The 18,724-nt window shown below is 31.4% G+C and overlaps 1 protein-coding gene across 2 annotated transcripts in view; it reads right to left on the bottom strand.

Annotated features, from left to right (window-relative positions):
• The window catches only part of LOC123718988 (1-phosphatidylinositol 4,5-bisphosphate phosphodiesterase classes I and II), a 70,449-nt gene that overhangs the window by 25,479 nt on the left and 26,246 nt on the right, over nucleotides 1–18,724 (bottom strand). For both annotated transcript variants that reach the window (XM_045676025.1, XM_045676033.1), the window contains exon 4: nucleotides 11,172–11,305. In XM_045676025.1, the coding sequence (XP_045531981.1) occupies nucleotides 11,172–11,305 (134 nt within the window). The remainder of the gene's footprint in view (nucleotides 1–11,171; nucleotides 11,306–18,724) is intronic.

Below are 18,724 nucleotides of genomic sequence, written 5' to 3'. Positions count from 1 at the left end.
AAAAAGCAGGGCCTTAAGAAAGAGAATTGAATTTATATTCGAAAATCAGAAAATTCACAGGTCGGTAAATCCAACGCTCAATAAGGTGCAAATAACGTAAATCACCCGGTAGCAACCACGTTTAATTGCAGATGGCTTGGTGCCGACTGCTAACAAACTTAATTTGGAGGTCTAATTAGAATCTCGGCTTGCAGCGAAATGGAGATATTAATTTCAATATTAGCATATTATTATACAAGCTATGTGTAAATGGTTTATAAAACCGATTATGGGTTTGGGCTACAACGAAAATGGTTACATTTAACGGTAACTGAAGTTAATTCTGGTCCGTAGAATAACGTTTATTTGAATTTTTGTTCCAAGATTTATTGTAATGTATAAGTTTTAACGCATGTCACTGTCAAAAAATTTGGATACTTTGAAAGTTCAAATCGAGAATATTTATAAATTTAAAGCTATGATAATTTGCTGTTAGTACAACATTACACTATTTCTTGCAACTCTGTTAAAAATGTATTATATTAGGTAACCCTTTTGATCTGTTTGTAACGATGGCTTTTACTGAACTTTTCAAGTCAAGAAAAATACAACTTAAAACATTTTACCAAACATAACTTAATCTTCTTATTATTTTTTATTGTATATATAATAATAATTTCATTAAGTAGTAGTTAGTAAAACACCTAGCAAGCCCGAGTCAAAAAAATGCGCTTTTTAAACGGCAATACTTTTTTCAATACTACGATTTTCTAATCGCCTTAGACCTTGGTGGCGCAGATGTATTTAATTGTAATGGTTTGTCACTGACGGCTGCTAACTCGTTTAGCTCAGACGCCTAATTTGAATCTCTGGCTAATTATTCACTGCCTAATGAAACGTCACGAATTCGACTGCAAGGTATACATAATAATACATTTCTGACCTAGATTTTTTTATTTACGATGGCTAATAAAAATACATTTATCTGTCTCTATGCATTATTACAGTAGTGGATTTGATGATAAAACGACATTTATAAGACAGTTTCATATTTTAGTTCGGACATTGTTAAGAAATATTATATTTTAAATATGATGCGGTAAATGACGGTATTTTGAAAGTAATATTTGGAAAAGATCACTTGTACTACGTTGTATATCTGCCCTATTTTCTACATAATAATTGTACAATATGATTTTCCCATAAGCCACCAAGCCACACAAGGGTTTTCTACCCATTACCTGGAGATTCATGATTCGATTTTAACGATAGCCTCGCATATCGCGCGCTAAAGGCATACTTTTATTGAGATTTAATAGAAGCTTCCGACAAAGAAGCTTTACAGCGCAATTCTTTTTGAATAAGATAATCAATATAAAAAGATTGGATCGAAAATTGTCAAAGGAACGCATTTTCACGAGCGCATAACGAGTTATAGAGAAATTGCATTCTGTAGATGCACCAAGGGAGTTCTCGAGGCGTCGTTAGCAGACGTTCTAGGAATTTTTCCTCTTTTATTATGCACTTTTCACCTACCACTATGCGGACTTGAGATTTTCATTGCCCCGGAGCAAAAAGTTTTAAGTTGCACCCGCAAGAATTTATAGCATAACCGGTACAGTTCTGAGAGGGACACAGAAAGGAAATACATATTATGTTACTTGTATAATATTTTTTTTATACGTCCCTTCAAATTAAAAATGTTTAAAATCTCCTACACGAAGTGACTGCTTCTCTGAAGATATTGCTCTTTACATTAATATACTATCAGCTGGATATATACACGAATAGCACCCAAGCGTCTAATGAAACACGTAATTAATATTGTTATAATGACAGAGTATTAATAGACAAATGAACTTTAATGTAAGACGTCCCCTATACATTGGCATTTACGCAAATAGCTACTGTACAAGTCTAATCGATCGTAAGAAAAGCTTTTACAAGAACTTAGACTTGCGATTTCCTAAGTCCCGATTGAAATAAGATTACCGAAGAGAACAGGGATATTTGAAGATATTTATGTTTCGTTTAAATTTTCGTTTGCTTAAGTTGCTTTCATCTTGACTTCGACCTTTGCTTTTTACTATGTTTCCTTCCAGAATTTGAATAAAAGAACGAGTTGCATTTGACGTTGTATATTTGCGTCTGAATTACGGATCAAGATTTGTATTTTATTGGTCCAATAAATGTTTGTTATGAATATTTCTCTATAATAATCAGAATATAATATAGCGAATTTGGTGTTAAGTACTCATGATCCCATTTCAGGTATTAAATATTAACGTAATTTTGATACTTAAATCACCATAATTTACGCCCATTAAGTTCCGACTAGCTGATGAAGCTTTTTCATTGCTACATTGTGTTGAAGCAAATTGCAAGCACAGCTAAAACAGTAGCAATCGACAAAACCGAGCGTGAAAACGTTCGATAGCAATCGACGAATGATCACGTTCCACTGAATTTACATACGGACGCAGCAAACATACTTTTTGTTCGAATTTCCATCTGAACGCTGATTCCAGAGCGAATTCGCCTAGTTCGTAATATCGTGGTTGATTACAATTTAGTTTATTTTGAATTAAGAAGACTGGATTGTATTCCTTCTTCAGCGCTCGTCAGACAAGTGTAAAGTATTATAATATGTTATTTTACTAAATAAAACTTATTACCACCCTTAAGAAATATTAAAGCTTTAGTGAACATTACTATCGGGCAATATTATTGTGTTATTATAAAAATATATAAGTTTTTACTGTTTTCTGTTAATTAGGGTTGCTGGAAAAGATCGCTTAGTAACGATAACGTTTCCTGTTGCACCATGTCTTTTCTATGTTCATTATTAATATTATAATACTATATATTTAAAAACTGTAAATAAATAAAAGCTAGGAACATAAATACACAAAACTACTGAAAGATGTCGATGGTAAGTATAATTGTATAGTAATTTAGCTTTCTGATTATATTTCAAAAAACATATAGTAAATATCGTTTCATCAGAGCGTTTGATAAATTTTAAAGTATTAATAATCCTGTCGTTTCACGTGCATCCGGTATGATCTCGAGTGACAAATTGTGTCTATTACAATAGAACCTACAGCTTTTTATACAAGGAATATCCGGGTGAAGACAAATGGAGGTCAATATGTTGTTTTTATGACAAAATCTATGACACTACAGTATCAAATATACAATTGCATCATCGATCATTCTAGCATGTTATTTCACAGTAGTTTTTACAGTAAAGAAACAAAAACGAAACATTATTTCATACATTATCGCTGTTTAATTTATTTAATTTAATAAACACGACTACTTATAGTATAATTTAAGAATGTGTGATGAATATGTAAAATAAAATTATCCTGTTATTTTGCGCCGATTTGGAATCGATTTGGATTTTATACAAAATATTCGTCCTTTTTCTACGCATATAGAAAAATTTGCAAAAATTTCAATTGACACAGGGTACACATATTAAATACACTTTAGCCGAATGAAGACGCGTGTATTTATTTTAAATTGACCAGACGTTGGCTTACATAAAACATGGTTACAGGTTCGTTAAGAAACAATCGAAGGGAGCCTCAAAGCGTAAAGCTTAACCCTTTCTCAATGTCAAGCCCTCTGACGAAAAAATCAGCCAGGCGTTTTCAAAGATATATTTGCAATTGGAAATGGGATATAGAACAGACACACATTGGTGGAAAATGATAGTATAGATTACTTTGTTTTTAATAAAACTATACATAGTGAAACAAATGGCTGTTACATGGCCCTGTATTATAAAGCTATATATATATTTAGCGGATATTTATATTATAAAGCTGAAGCTGAAGTAGCAAATCTCAGCTAATACAATGTTCTATTTAAAGAAGTTTTTGAGTTGTGAAGTTCCTAAGGATATATATAAGACTGATAAGGCGGATTATTAATAACAGATGTTGCAAAAACGAAACAAATTAAAGCTTATTGAGAGCTACCGTCGCCTGCGCTACTGTTAAGTTAAAAAATCGTGTTTGAACGAATTGCTCTTCTATAAATGTTCAAAATAAACTTCGAAAGCGTCTTCGACATTTTAAGGTTAAAGTACTCTATAGACTACTTTATAGTATTCAATTTTGTTTTAATAACGAAACAAAATAATTGTCAATTGTCACTGCACAAGTCTTAAAAATGAGAAAGCGAGGAAAATAAAATAAAAACGTCATATTTCAATACAAACCATGCTGTATATACGTTTTCAATTTTTAAATAGCTTCGGTAATATTTAAATTGTAAGCCATTCATTATATTCTATATAACTGATGCTCCAGATATTTTAGAGAACCTTACCTTACCTTTAACCTTTTATGTCGGCCTATATTTGTGAATAACTTTTATATTTACAGAATAGATATTGAAATCTACATATAGAATTGACATGACATTTTAGGAAGCTATAGGATGTTGGACGACGTTATTTTGTGCAAAATATTTCAACTAAAAAGTTGTCCTTTGAGCAAACAAAACTGGAGAAGAATAAATGTTTACAGAAACAATGTACTCATTTTGTCTGCAAGTCAGTGATACTTTTAAAAACATCAAATGTATTTTAAAAAATTCTATCTTCTCATAGGAATTACCGACTTTTTTAGAACCTGGGCAGTATAATCTGATCTACTAATATTGTCAAAAGTGAATATTAGAACTATAAATTCACAAAAATAACATCAGAAAAGCGCAAGACGCACGTGAATATAAACATGCAGATCATAGGGTAATAAATAAACCTCGAATTAATAATAACTTGGAAACCGGACGATTATCATATCTTCTTTATGTTGCAATTTACAGTATTTTGAATTTGTTGATAGTTAAGAAAAACACTTTTTGAACGGATTAAAGCTATGTATTATTATTAAAACTTATAATTATGTACATAATTCTAAATTTTTTTTTTCCGACGTTTCGCGTGCTTTTCAGCGTGCGTGGTCACGGTGACTGACTGATTTAAAGTTTAGAATTATTTAAATAATTATAAGTTTTAATAATTATTATATTACATAGCTTCAATCCGTTCAAAAAGTGTTTTTCTTAATGTGTAAAAGCTATTTTAACAAAAGTCTATTGTTAATAGTTTATATTTACATGACCACAGTCTCAGAATTCGATGTAAGTGGGTTTTGAAAAATGTATATAGACGTAAATTTTATCTCTTTTATTTATTACCCACACAATAATAAAAAATATATACGTTGGAACGATTTCATTCGTTTAATCCCTTGATAACACGTAACAAGCAATTGAACGTCGATTTTAATGACAACGTTGTTATATATGAAAAACCATTTTGACAAGTTATAGTTTCAAACTTTTGAAATATATAAGTGATTAGCAGAGGCTAAGGCCGTTTAAACCTATGATGGTAATATAATATTATATTTCTTAAATTAGATTATTAATTCTGATTTTTTATATATAAATAATAAAAAAATAGATATAAATCATTTTTTTTACAGATGTTCATTTAGTTTTGTTTGTTAGTCTGTGGAAAAGTCAGTAGTTTTGTTTGTCTATTATGTATGTGTCAGTCATTTTTAATTTGAATAAGAAGTGTTTGTTATTAGTACATTTTTAATTAATTATAAAAGAAATAGGATAAAAGTGATTTTCAACTGAAATAGCAAACTCTTAATGTTGTTTCGTAAACTAAATATTTGTGCAACACATTTGAGTTTAACTCCCTTATATATATATATATATAGGGATATATATATTATCTTGATAACAGGACGTTATAAAAATTTCTAACACAGTTTAATGCTAGACATTACGTGAGTGATCTATACGTTTTATTCTAACTCCTGCGATGTCTTGTTTAATATACATTACAATTTCCAGATATGTAATGTATATTAAACAAGACCAAAGATTATGAAAATCAATAGTTTTGTTTCATACAGTATACCAGTAAAACATTAAAAATGGCAGTCGAGACAAAATTTGTATAATCTCACTTTTTGATCCTATTGTTAGACAAAAATTTAAAACGACAAGTTTATACAATAAAATAGAAAATAAGAACTTTGTACACATTCTGGGATTTCAAACACCAGCATACAATTAGCACGTATTGACGTTATAGAGTTATATCACTCTTACGACAGTTACTTATAAAAAGCTATAATATTGACGACCTTAAAAAGTCTTATCAGGCCTCTCCAAGGTCCTTAAATCACCTATTTTTATCTCCAGCATACATATCTAACAGTGAAATTATAATGTACCCGTCATGTAACAGGAGTGACCGTCGGCTCCTCCTATTTAAATACATATTTCCGACTGGGTATCAATTGCGATTCCTTTACGACTCAGTACGTTTCTGAAGTCCTATATTTTCATTAAATTAATAAATTTTTTTATCGTGGCTTAGCTTTTAATTTGCAACTGGCTTTACACATTTACACAAATATGCCGTGAATCACTGCTATGTCACTAAAATCATAGATAAGTACGGTAGATATAATATTCTGTAGGTTTTATGTTTTTGAAAACGCTCTTTGTTATTAAAAAGTAATATATTTTTATCATTACCGTTAGGCGATAAGATTTCGTTTATCAGTCTTATTGATAAACGTGCTATTAAAGTTTTGTTACGTTTATACAAAAAACTACAAGAGAGATAAAGAATATTTAACAGTCGTTTGAGGCGGTGTAAGTCAATAAGTAATTAATTGGCAAGAAATTTGGTACGTGCAGTATGGTCCCATTGGTAAGGAAAACCTAAAAACTACACTATAATACGAAAGTGTTATTTCTTAGCTATGAATTTTATTTTGCTAACAAGTATTTTTAGTATATATTTTTTTCTCTTCTCACAGTGGTTGCCTGGAAGAGAACGCTCGAAAGCGATAACTCCGGCAGTTGCGTTCCTTTTAATTTAATTATGTTCGGTTTTTATATTATGTGCCACGAACTGTTGATAAATAAATAAATAATAAAAACATACGTATTTATATATCTTCTTATATACTTATAGATATTCTTATTAGATAAGAAATAAATTCTGTTTTCTCAATTATATTTTCACTTGATTGAGTTCAAGCAGTATATAATTAAGTTCGGTTAAAATTCGTTAACTTTTAACGAATTTCAATTTGATCTCTAGATTGCGAACATAAGTTCGTACAAACTTTTCTTATATAAAAGGCATTCGACTAAATACAAATGTCTATAGGCCACCAGACGCCACAACTTGACTTTTATTTGAATATTTCTATATTTGTTTTTCTTTCAACACTTTCAAGGGTGAAGCGAACGAAGAATGAAAGCTTGCGTCTTTCAAACCGCAATATCACAGTTATTTTTGTCACTGAAACCTTGGTCCATAGATGCTTGTAAGCAAAAATTTATTATATATTAAAGCTTGTATGTTTTAGATTTAAGAAAACAGATTCAGCAAGCTACTCAAAAGAAATGTATTAGAGCAATTTGTGGAGAAAACTGTATTGATAGTTGTGTACCGTTATTTAAGAAGCTCAAAATTTTATCTCTTCCCTGTATTTATATTTTAGAAATGTCCTTATTCGTGTACAGAAACATACATAAGTCAAATGTAGAAGTCGAAGTAAGAAGTAGACATAGCAGAAATTGGTTGTGCCAAAAATGAATTTGGAACTGTTTAGGAAAAACACCTTTTGTATTAAGGTTTACAATTTACCAAAAGAATTAAAAGATCTTCCGACTAGTCTTCAAAAATCGACTTGGTGTATTACTATGGAAAAAATTTATTACTCAATAAATGGTTATTTGCGTGAAACACAAATACATACAAATAATATAAGAATTGACCAATTTTAATATGACTAATAATGTAAAATGTAAAACTCAAGACAAATTTTCGCGCCATTGTATGTGGCAGAATATGCGAACTTACTATTGTAACACCTTTTTGTACCATATTGTAGCAATAAATTATTATTATTACTATAAACTGAAGAAATTCCTACATTTTTGTTACCGACCAGCTAACATTATGGTGGGTGATACATATCCATAGTACCCCTCTGACGCATGATCATTATAAAAGGAAGCGAACAACATACATCGACAGCTTTGATCGGATACCTTATTAATATTTTATTTTATACTACCTTAATTATTATTAAAACATTATCGGACCGGCTAAATCCTCAACTTAGTAATAAGTCTAATATAGATTATTGATCGTTCACCTTGTATCTTAGCCGTTTCAATTGTCATATTTAATAATAAAGTTCAATTATTGTAACATTTCGATTAAAGTTTGGGTAGTATTTGTTTTTGTTTAATTTATTATTTCAATTATACTCCCGCCAAAAATTCATTAATTTTTTAGCACGAAGCTTTTTCGCTGCGCATTCATTTATTACTAACCATTATACATTTGTTATATACCTCGGCAAAATATGTAAGTGAAACGATAAAGGAAGAAATTCCTGAACCCAATTCCGTCAGCTTGTCAGAAACGAAATATTGCTTTTAGCGTAACCCTTTTAATGTTCTATTACGTTATCAAATTGAAAAAGGTTCAATGGGACAACGGATTTTTTGTCGACCAAATTCAAAGACTGAAAGCATATATTATTACCAATGCCGAAAGCAACAACCCCCATAGATGTTAATAGCCATAAAATTACTTAATTAAATTTAAAGCAAGATCAGCGTTACTCTTTGGCTTCCAATAGCAATGAGAATAATGACGTAATTATCTCAATAGCCGTAGCGCTGATGTCGCAGCCTTGGAATCACGTAGTACAAAACTCATTATAAAGCGTCTCCCTCCACCAGCTTTAGTGACAAACGAAAACGCCGCGGCGCGCGCGCATATATCTTACAAACTCAATGGCAAGGTACCTAGTAGTATGCAATACCACTAGATAAAATATTAATTTGTGGTTTACTTAACTGTCTGTCTGTATAGCCAACGCTTTCGCTGCATTTTTATATTAATATTCATTATTTTTTGACAGTAAATAACGTCTTTATATTTTTATTTTACAATAAACAATTCTAAATTGTAACAACCTTCTTTGATAGTTACAGTTCTTTGACATTGATTAAAAATTACAACTAAACCTAAAAAAATCGTTTAAATTGATATAAGTTAACCGAGTAACACAAGTAAGAATATAGATGTAATATACCGATAACATAAAACAATTTAAGTTACGTATTTATTCGTATCGCGGGTACAGTACCCACTTCAAACAGTGGATGATCCCTGGAGGCCTTCACCAGCCAGCGGCAGGCTTTGAATGACTTATGTTAGATTGAGTTATCATATCGAGGTCATATTTAGGTATTCAAAGTAATATTATAATTATTACTATAAAAGGCAATCGAGAAACTAAAATAGAAATATCAGTGGTCAAAAATATTTTGAATCGTAAGAATAAAAACATATTTAGTACTTAACGAAAAAAAATATCATGAACTGGAAACCAAGAATACTTTTCGCCTCTATATAATTATCAGTCGTAATAGCTAAGAGTTGTAGACAAAGAACACTCCAGGCGCAGCTTAAAGAATCGAGGAGTAGATGTTTTTTTCTATAAAACAATTAATTAATAATTCGAAAGAACTCAAGACATCGGATTCCAAATTCAAACGAATGTTTTGTGTTGTTTTAGTGAGATCGAATGTATTCAAATGTCCATGTTTTAATTTCAGAATGTTTCACGGAAAAGAGCCAGTTTCCAGAAGCCTCAATCAACCGGTTACAGATATCACGCAATAATCAGGACATTGTTAAGGGCTTAAATAAAATCGAATAAATAAAAAAGATAAAGTTTTAGTTTGATAATGTTTTCATATAAATGTGATACTAAACACAAATGTCCTTCACAAAAACAGATTAGATTTTCGCATTTTCATCATTATATCGGAAGGAGGATTATATCCATACGCCTAAATGATATACGTATATGCATAATCATAATACAACGGCAGTGTAGAGCCAGGACTGGCTGCAGTTTATATAGTGTATTTCAAACGCCAATTTGGCAAACTTTGGCAAACTAGTTTTGATTGTTATCTGTGCGACTACTCTGTCGTTGCCAAATATTTTATTTATCTACACAGGTAAAGCTCGAAGCTTGAGTTGCACTGAGTTCAAGGTAATCAATTAAAATACAACTAGCTATCGATTGTGATTTTGCGGTAATAAATAACTTGTGCCCATTTGAGTAACAGGTAGTAACGTAAATTTTGTTTTATAATCTGTATATAATATAATAATAATATTTCAAAATATACACAATATTAAAATGGGAAATATTTGATTGTTTGTTTGCATTGAATTGGCTCAAAAACTACAGGACTAATTTGAAAAATTATCTCGGCAGTAATCCTGATATAATATAAGCATTTATTCTATATTTTTAAAGTTGAGTTTCAGTATGAAATAACGACATTGTATGTAACCCAAGGTGTCAAAAACAACAATAAAAATCTGTAAAATTGTGGAAACTATTGACATAGAGTAATGTGATATACTACAGTTTTGTATTTGTATACATTCCATGTATATACCATACCTAACGAAATACGAAACATATGTAACGAAAAATACCTTTTTTGTATTTAAAAGTAACTTCTTATCAAGGAAAGCCTTAGACTATAGAACATCATGCATCCAGTTAATGTGAGTAAAACCGCAGAACACAGCTAGTATTTAATAAATTACTATATTTACAAGTATACTGCCAGTGGTATCAGTTCCTTCAACTCGTATTTCTTTATTATATAGACCATATTTCACAGCATATTTACACAAAAATCTACAAATAGTACCATACAATTTTATTAACACACATGAGAATGACTGTTAGAACCTTAATTCGATTTTCGAAAATGTGCTTTGTAAATTGAGTACTTAATAAAATTATGATCTCGAGGATTCATAGGTTTCTGTCATCATATAAAAGTAATGGAGCGTGGAAGGATTATCAAATTGTTTGCCTTCTAGGCACTTGAGTTAATGAAATACATACAGTATATCTTGTACCATTAAAATGTTTTTGTTAGTAACGATACACTGTTTTATTTATGGTATTTTAAATGTTTTTTTACAAATGTGTCCTATTGTTGGATAAAACATACAAACACCGTACGTCTGGTAAATGAATACTGGATAAAGTATCAAAATGCACTAAAAGACTTACTTCTTAACTAATATCTTCCCGGACTTATCTGCCTTCAAGACGATCTTCGTGTGAAGTTTCTCCAAGAACTTGATAGTTGGATTGTTGAACTGGTTCAGATTGTACGCTAAGTTGAACAGCTCTTCTGTCCACAACTGGAAAAGAAGAATGCTATTATTGATATGCTATGTTAATTATTATAAATGATTTTAATAAAACCATAAACCGGAAACCAGGAACCACGTTCTTCATATCAACACCAACTATGCAAAAAAATATAATACGCATAGACTGTAACTTCTAATGTGACTAAAGCTACATGGGGACACTACATAAATTAAAAGTGTGACCAATACACCTACAACTTTATATGTATAAAAATCCGATACGTCCAATATCGAACTTTAACATCCCCTCAATTGACGCCAGGACTTATAAATGACACACTTCGTAGCTTGACCGATCGTTATATTTGTTCTAAAGTCCACAAACTATCAAAAGCAATAAGTATCAACTCATAATGTAAAAGTTTCGGTGAATCCGAGTTGAGAGAAAATCTTACAAGTTTTAAGGAGAGTTAGACATTGTTCGTTAACAGAAATTTGACGTAACATGGTTTCTTAAATTGATTAATGAATTTAGATCCATGTTTATTGTTTATTGGTCAAGCCTTCTAAATTTCCTAGCCCTTCAAATCATTCATACCTACAATACTTTACTTTTAAATGAATTTGTACTACAATTAAACCATCTTGCAATCTGTAATAATATCAAGCTGAAAAATTCGTAATACTCTAATAAAACCTACAAGTTAGACGTAAAGTAGTTCTGTAGTTTTATTAGATAATACTGTCCCTAATCTATACGCTGGATCATTTAATTTAAGTAAACTTAAGATAAGACAGATAATCCCATTCGTCTGGACTCCCAGACACTTACACCATAAATCATATTAAGAAATAAGAAATTGTAGTATGTTTACCAGAATTATTACATTAACACTTTAATAATCTTAGGGCATAATACAGATAGACGTTGCTGCAATTATTACCTGGCCTAATATTGATCGAATTAAGACAAAACTTTCATGTGAAACAAGAAGAACTGTTAAGACAAAGTCTCGTAATACAACGAATAAAAAACATGGGCTTTATAAGTCTGCAATGCAAGCTCTGATAAATATAAAACAAAACTTTAAAACAATAACTTCTTGCAATGAATACAAAGTCCCTCGTGAATAAAAACGCCGTAAGAGTGGAAATTCTTTTCGTCGACCAACTCGTGTAACCCCGCCCGCCCCTCCGCATAATTCAACGAGCAACAGATGGCTCGGGCTTTGAATAAAAATAATTACAAAGATTGCTATGATTACTCATTTCTAGATCTCACGGGAGATCTAGATTGAAATGTTTAGAAGTATTATGCGAATGCTCGATACAATGCCGTAGTCTGCGTTTATCACAATTTATACGCTTAGAATTTAAGGTTAGATTCAAAGTCAACTTGATACTATATGAAACCCAAAAATTAAATGAGAACAGGCAGTAAAAAATACATTGTACGTTGCGAAAATGCAAATTGCCCTAACATACTCTAACATCGGCAAACAGCAATCAAATTTACCTATTTGTTTGTAACATTTACCTAAACAAAACAGAGAACCTATATTGTTCGAGGGAAAACTGCCGCAAGGGTAAAATTCGGTACATCGTCTCTCATTATTTGCGTATTATATATATATATATATATATATATATATATATTGTATGTACTTATAACGCAAACAGATAATAGTATTGCGAAGCTTTAAGTTTAAGCGCTGTGTAACATACCTGAGAAAACCTAGACTATTTTAAAATAACTTCATGTCTATTTTCTTAACTTTCTAGTATTTAGTCATTCTACCTACAACTCATATCTATTATTTTTATGTAATAAATTTTATGCTATTTAAGTATTTTTTAATTAGTTAACACTTTGCATAAACAGAACAAATAAAAACAGGTAACTTATCATTAGAAATGCAAAGGGCGGCCTCACTAAGGATATCTTCCAGACAACTCTGGTTAGGAAAAAATCATTAAAAATACAAAAAATGCGCAGCTAACTTGACAAAAATAAAATAAAAATACGAATTAGAATAACATTAAAAACAATACGGAATTGTACAATTAAAACAACGTCTTGCTAATTTGTAGCCAATTTATCATTGAAAATATACTTTTTATCAGCTATATAATTGATGCCAATAAACACTTCTTTATAAGTCTAAAAATCGTTTCACAATACGTGTGTAATAGTGGCAATGAATTGGACGCACATAAAAACTTCAGCATTATTACTAGACCAAAAATGATGGACACTAAAGAGAATTCCCAGTACACCACAACCGCAAGTATGGAATTGCTATGCAATTTATGGAATACAGTGTAATATCAACACGTGCCTCGAACGTTTGTCCCGCTGAACCGCTTTAATGGAATTTGCAACGAGTATCGTAACGTCATGTGGAATGAACCAAATATATTGTGAGCCTCGCCTGTTTCTAGCTCTGTTTTAAACTAATTCATGCGGTTTCTTCGGCATAGATCGATGTGTTATGTATAGGAATATATTGTTTCCAACTAAGACAAACTCAATTGTCACCATTGTACAATTATTTCATTATTAAAAGCATATTCTATGACCAGTATCATTCAATTGAATGTTATGCAGATTTTGTTCACTTAGTCTATGCATTAATTATTTTAACGGGAAAATGGTGTTTATTTCCCACGTTGAGTTTAGTGTTTACTTTATTCTCTTCCACAACCTAGTATATTTTACGATACGTCTCATAAATGGCATAATTACTAGTAGACAACCCATTACGCTTAGAAGCTAGAACTGCCTTTTAACGCTTTACAAAATAGTGAACTTAATATAATTTACAATTTACGTATTTTAGACCGTATATGACGACGAAGCGGAAACGTTTCTGCTCAGAAAATTTGTTGTTTTTAATTTTCATTATGTTTTTCGAGAAAACGACGAAGTTCCACGAATTTATAGCAATTTTATTGATTGTAATAATGCATTATAATTTTTAAACATGCATAATAGATAACAATTTATACTCCCAATTAAGAAAACCCACATAACTTATATCAAGTAATGCAAAGTAGTAACAAGCTAGTTACTGCGTCACATATTATGTATCAAAGTTATTATTATTAAAAAATTTATAAATATAACCCATGAGCATGCATGCATGATTTATGTCAGGAGATAGTAGGCGACGTAGCAAGGGATCTGTGGTATCTGCCATCCTCTTCGGGGAAAATGACGCGATAATATAAATAAATAAAAAATAAGTCATGTATAGTAGGCAATTTAATCTTGGCGAGTAGATCTATAATTAGAGCACAATAATGCAACCCCAGGCGCTCCTTCAAGCCAAGCCTTTGTGAGAACTTCCGCGTCATGTCCGACAAACTCTTAATTGGAAATCCCGACTCCATCAATAAAAGTTTAACTAAGAATTATCATCAATAACCTAGATTAATAAATTAATCATTTATACAACAAATACTGTAATTATTTCGAAGTTTCGGAAAATATTTACTTTGGTCGTCGCCGCTTAAATGTATACGAAAAGTGTACTTAAATTGTATTTATTTTAAACACTGAGTTAACTTTAATGATTACAATGTTTTCATTTTTTATTCGGATGTGAATGGAACTTTTTTTCAGATTTCAAGTCCGACCTTATTCATATTTCACAGGAAAATACAGACTGACATTTAAAATAAATAAATTCGTTTAAAAGAGCTTTTTCCAATACTCACGTTTATAAGTCTATATTAAAGTTGAATCATTTTGATTTGACCATCTAATAAAAAGTCACATATGACTGCAATATACAAATAGGAGCCACACTTTACTTTGAATTGTTTTATATTAAATAAAATAAATATAACTTAAAATAATCATTGAATATACCAATTACAAACATATACTTTTCGTTATTTTATTGTAAAGCTTAAATATAGGTCGAAACATAATACCGAGCCATCATCACTCAATATGGGTTATTCACGCTGTGATCCAACCTTTTTCATACTTAAGCAGACTCCATAATAACAGTGTTAAATATTAATTCGTAAACATTGACCAAAGTTATTGATCCCTTGAGCGCGACATTCAAAAGGGTTTGGGGAGTGGCTTGAGTTAATTTATAGTCACGTAAACCCCAATGGGGCATGGGGCGACATTTCATTGATCTATCAAGGTATGAAGATGAAACTTCTAAAATTTGTAATTAATACAATTCTCCGGGTAATAGAGATTGAATAAATCCAAAGAGACTGTTTAAATTGGAAGAATGCCCTTTGCGTCTGTACTGTACTACTGTCTGTACTACTGGAATAGTACACCTATGCTTATTTCCTAGGACGTAATTTAATAGGCTCTGAGTAGGGCTGTAAACCTCATATCAGTGAGGTTTTTTCTCCCAGGACTCATTCCTAGATAGACTTGATAAGTGGAATTGGGAAAGACCAATACCCGGAGATGCTTATGGCACTTGGTTTTAGGCCAACTGAGTTTCTATGGTTATTTATACTGGTGATCTTAAATTCACTAGATTACCGTTTTACGGCGCCAGTAAAGCAGTGTCGCAGTGACAAGGATCGTAAAATATCCATTTTATAAATAGACTTATTTAAGTACCTTTCACGTGTATTGGTTCACACCCTCATAGTGTTTAATGGTATGTATGTACTTACATCACATATTTAAAAAAAAGTACGCGTGTTTTATAGATTACATTTTCTTTTATTTATGGTAGGTATACATACTCTGAAATAACAGTGTGGTGTAAACACAAACTGGACATAGTTTTTCTGTCCACATCGAATATATTTGAATTATTAACTTATTTACTAAGTAAGGCCAATGACATACAAATCATAACAATTTAGGCATTAAAAAGCGCCATTAAAACGTCACGAACCAATAGAAACTTCGACGCTCCATAGACAGCCGATGCAGGAATCCGGTTTTAGAACTCTCATAATTTAAGTTTGATTTATGTAATTACTTTTGAATTTAAATTTAATATTGTTCCTTGCTATATCAGTGAGAAGTGCAGCTGGAAGCAAATTTTTTAAATGTGGAATACGATAGTCTAATGTTTTTTTTTCCGTCAAGTATTATTGTATTTAGGTAATAGTAATTCGATTTTTTTCTATGTATTTAATAGTGATAGTGAGTTTTAATTATTTTAAGGTAATTTTCTGTAAATTAGTTTTCATTCAATAATCCTAGCTGCACTTTTGTTGTACGGGTAAAATTTTGAATGCTAATAACTTTCTGTAGTCCTCTTTATATTGTGATTATAATTGCTTTAAAAATCTTTGCAATTATTTGTTTATTTATGATTATGTTGCATGGGGAAACTTTGTGCAGCAAACGTGCCCGACCCATTTTTGGGTCGTGGAAGGTAAATAGACATAGAGATAACAAAGCACACCCGGGGCTTGAACCGTCTAAAACTTGAGTGGACTAAATAAATAAAAAAGTAGTACTTAATTTATGATAGGTTATTTAAAAATTTATTTTACCCATATAATTTAAATTATCGACATCGTCAAAGTTGCTGTAAGTCAATTTAACTTTTTCGCCGAAATTGTTAAGCGTTTAATATATAGGGTCATCAATCTCTATACAAAAGTGGTGCTACAAACCTATTTCATACATGAAACGATTTCTTCGTAGAATTAAACACTTTCAAAGGAAACAAATGCATTATCGTATTTCCTTAACAGATTTCACCGTATTATGTATGAAACAGCCTTCAGAACCTAGGGTAAGATTTTCGCAATACATTTGTAACGGGCTGCGTCTAAAATTTAAACTAATTAGACAAAACACATATAATTCCAAAAAATAAGAAGGAAAATAAATTCACTTTTCATAATATCTCTTATATCCGACATTCCCGCTGTTCCCTCACCGGAAGGGTTATCTCGCACTACTAACCTCGCTATTCGTGTAACGTCAATCTGGGGTCGGACTCATATATCACGGACAACTATTTCATATATCATTCTACATGCTAAGGAAAATATATCACAAAACAGAAATGGATGTTAAGGCTGGCGCACGACATACGCAAACATCGTCATCTAACGATTGATAGCATCATAATTAGAAACAAACGAAATCAGTAAAACACATCTAATCAAAACATATCTATAAAAAATGCAATAAATTGCTTCAAAGCAATGATAACCCTATGGGAGCGTTTAAATATACGTCACGCAATTTTTGGAGATTCTTGACCCCCCCTCCCTCATGAAACGCGACGTAACGTTTCTGTTTCCAAAAGTAAAACGTTTCGTGACCACCCCCATTGAATCTTTATACCTAAAACTTACCATTATATGATGTAAAGTATTGGAACGAAAATTATCAATAACGCGTCAATCCCCACCCCGCATCGTAACGTTTTACAAGAGGGAACCCACCCCCAAATTCGTTACGAACGCTAGTATGATATTATATTTTTTTTTTTTTAAATGTTAGAGTTGGTTGGCCCAGTGGGTTCAGCATGCGACTCTCATCCGATCCCCGGCTGTGCAACAATGCACTTCCTATGCGCCCATTTAACATTTGCTTGCGCTGTAACGGTTGCGCAACTGGATTTTTGTAAATAGAATTTTATATATGTACCTCGTTATAACATGAGTGAGATGCCTATCACTAAAACAATAATAATTCATTGGCATTTATTGCCCATTCTTCAGTTTTATAATATCTAAATGGTCTCGTTAAAAGAATTCAACGGATTATAATTAATTAGAGCTGTTCAGTTGTAGGAGCACTTAAAACAAATGAAGCCATCTCGTTAGAATTCATTCCAGGGAATAGAAAAATTAATAAAGTTAATGGAGCTTTGTTTTTTGCTGCGTCTGTGCACTTCCATTTTCCGAACTGACTTCTATGTAATGTAAAGCAACAAGTATTTGAATTAACAACGCGGTTTCAAAGCCTATATTCTGCAATTTTTTTTTATATACGTGTAGTGTTTGATACGTATAGATACAGTACTAATTTAAGTACCTTAGACGGAGGAGTAAGTTTAGTCTTATTCGTTACTATACATTTGAGATACTAGCCTATACTACGTAGTCCAGACATAAGTTCTGTAACAAATGAAAATGGAATTATTTAATTAAAAATATTAAAATTTATACCTACATATTTAAAGTCTCAGCAAAAAATAAAAAATGAAATGGCCGCCTTTGTCTTTTATACAGGCCTTTAATCTGTTTGGCCACGAATCTATGGATTTACGCACTGTTTCGAAGGGAAAATTTGCCATTGAGAACTCCAAAGAATTTTAAGAGACTCCTAACTAACAATAATTTGAAGTCTAAAGGGTTGTGGTCTGGGCTAGATAAGGGCCAGTCTTCAGCTCTATAAAGTCCGGATCATTGCTTTCAAGCCTTGGGTAGTTTGCACTATGTGACCAGTTGCAGAATCCAGCTAGAAAGTCCAAGGTATATTTAAAAACATGATCCAAGACTGTG

The sequence above is a fragment of the Pieris brassicae genome, chromosome 2 (assembly GCF_905147105.1).
Source record: "Pieris brassicae chromosome 2, ilPieBrab1.1, whole genome shotgun sequence".
In the NCBI taxonomy this organism is placed as follows: Eukaryota; Metazoa; Arthropoda; class Insecta; order Lepidoptera; family Pieridae; genus Pieris; species Pieris brassicae.
Note: the sequence above shows the minus strand (reverse complement) of the source record. Positions and strands in the feature narration are given on the sequence as shown.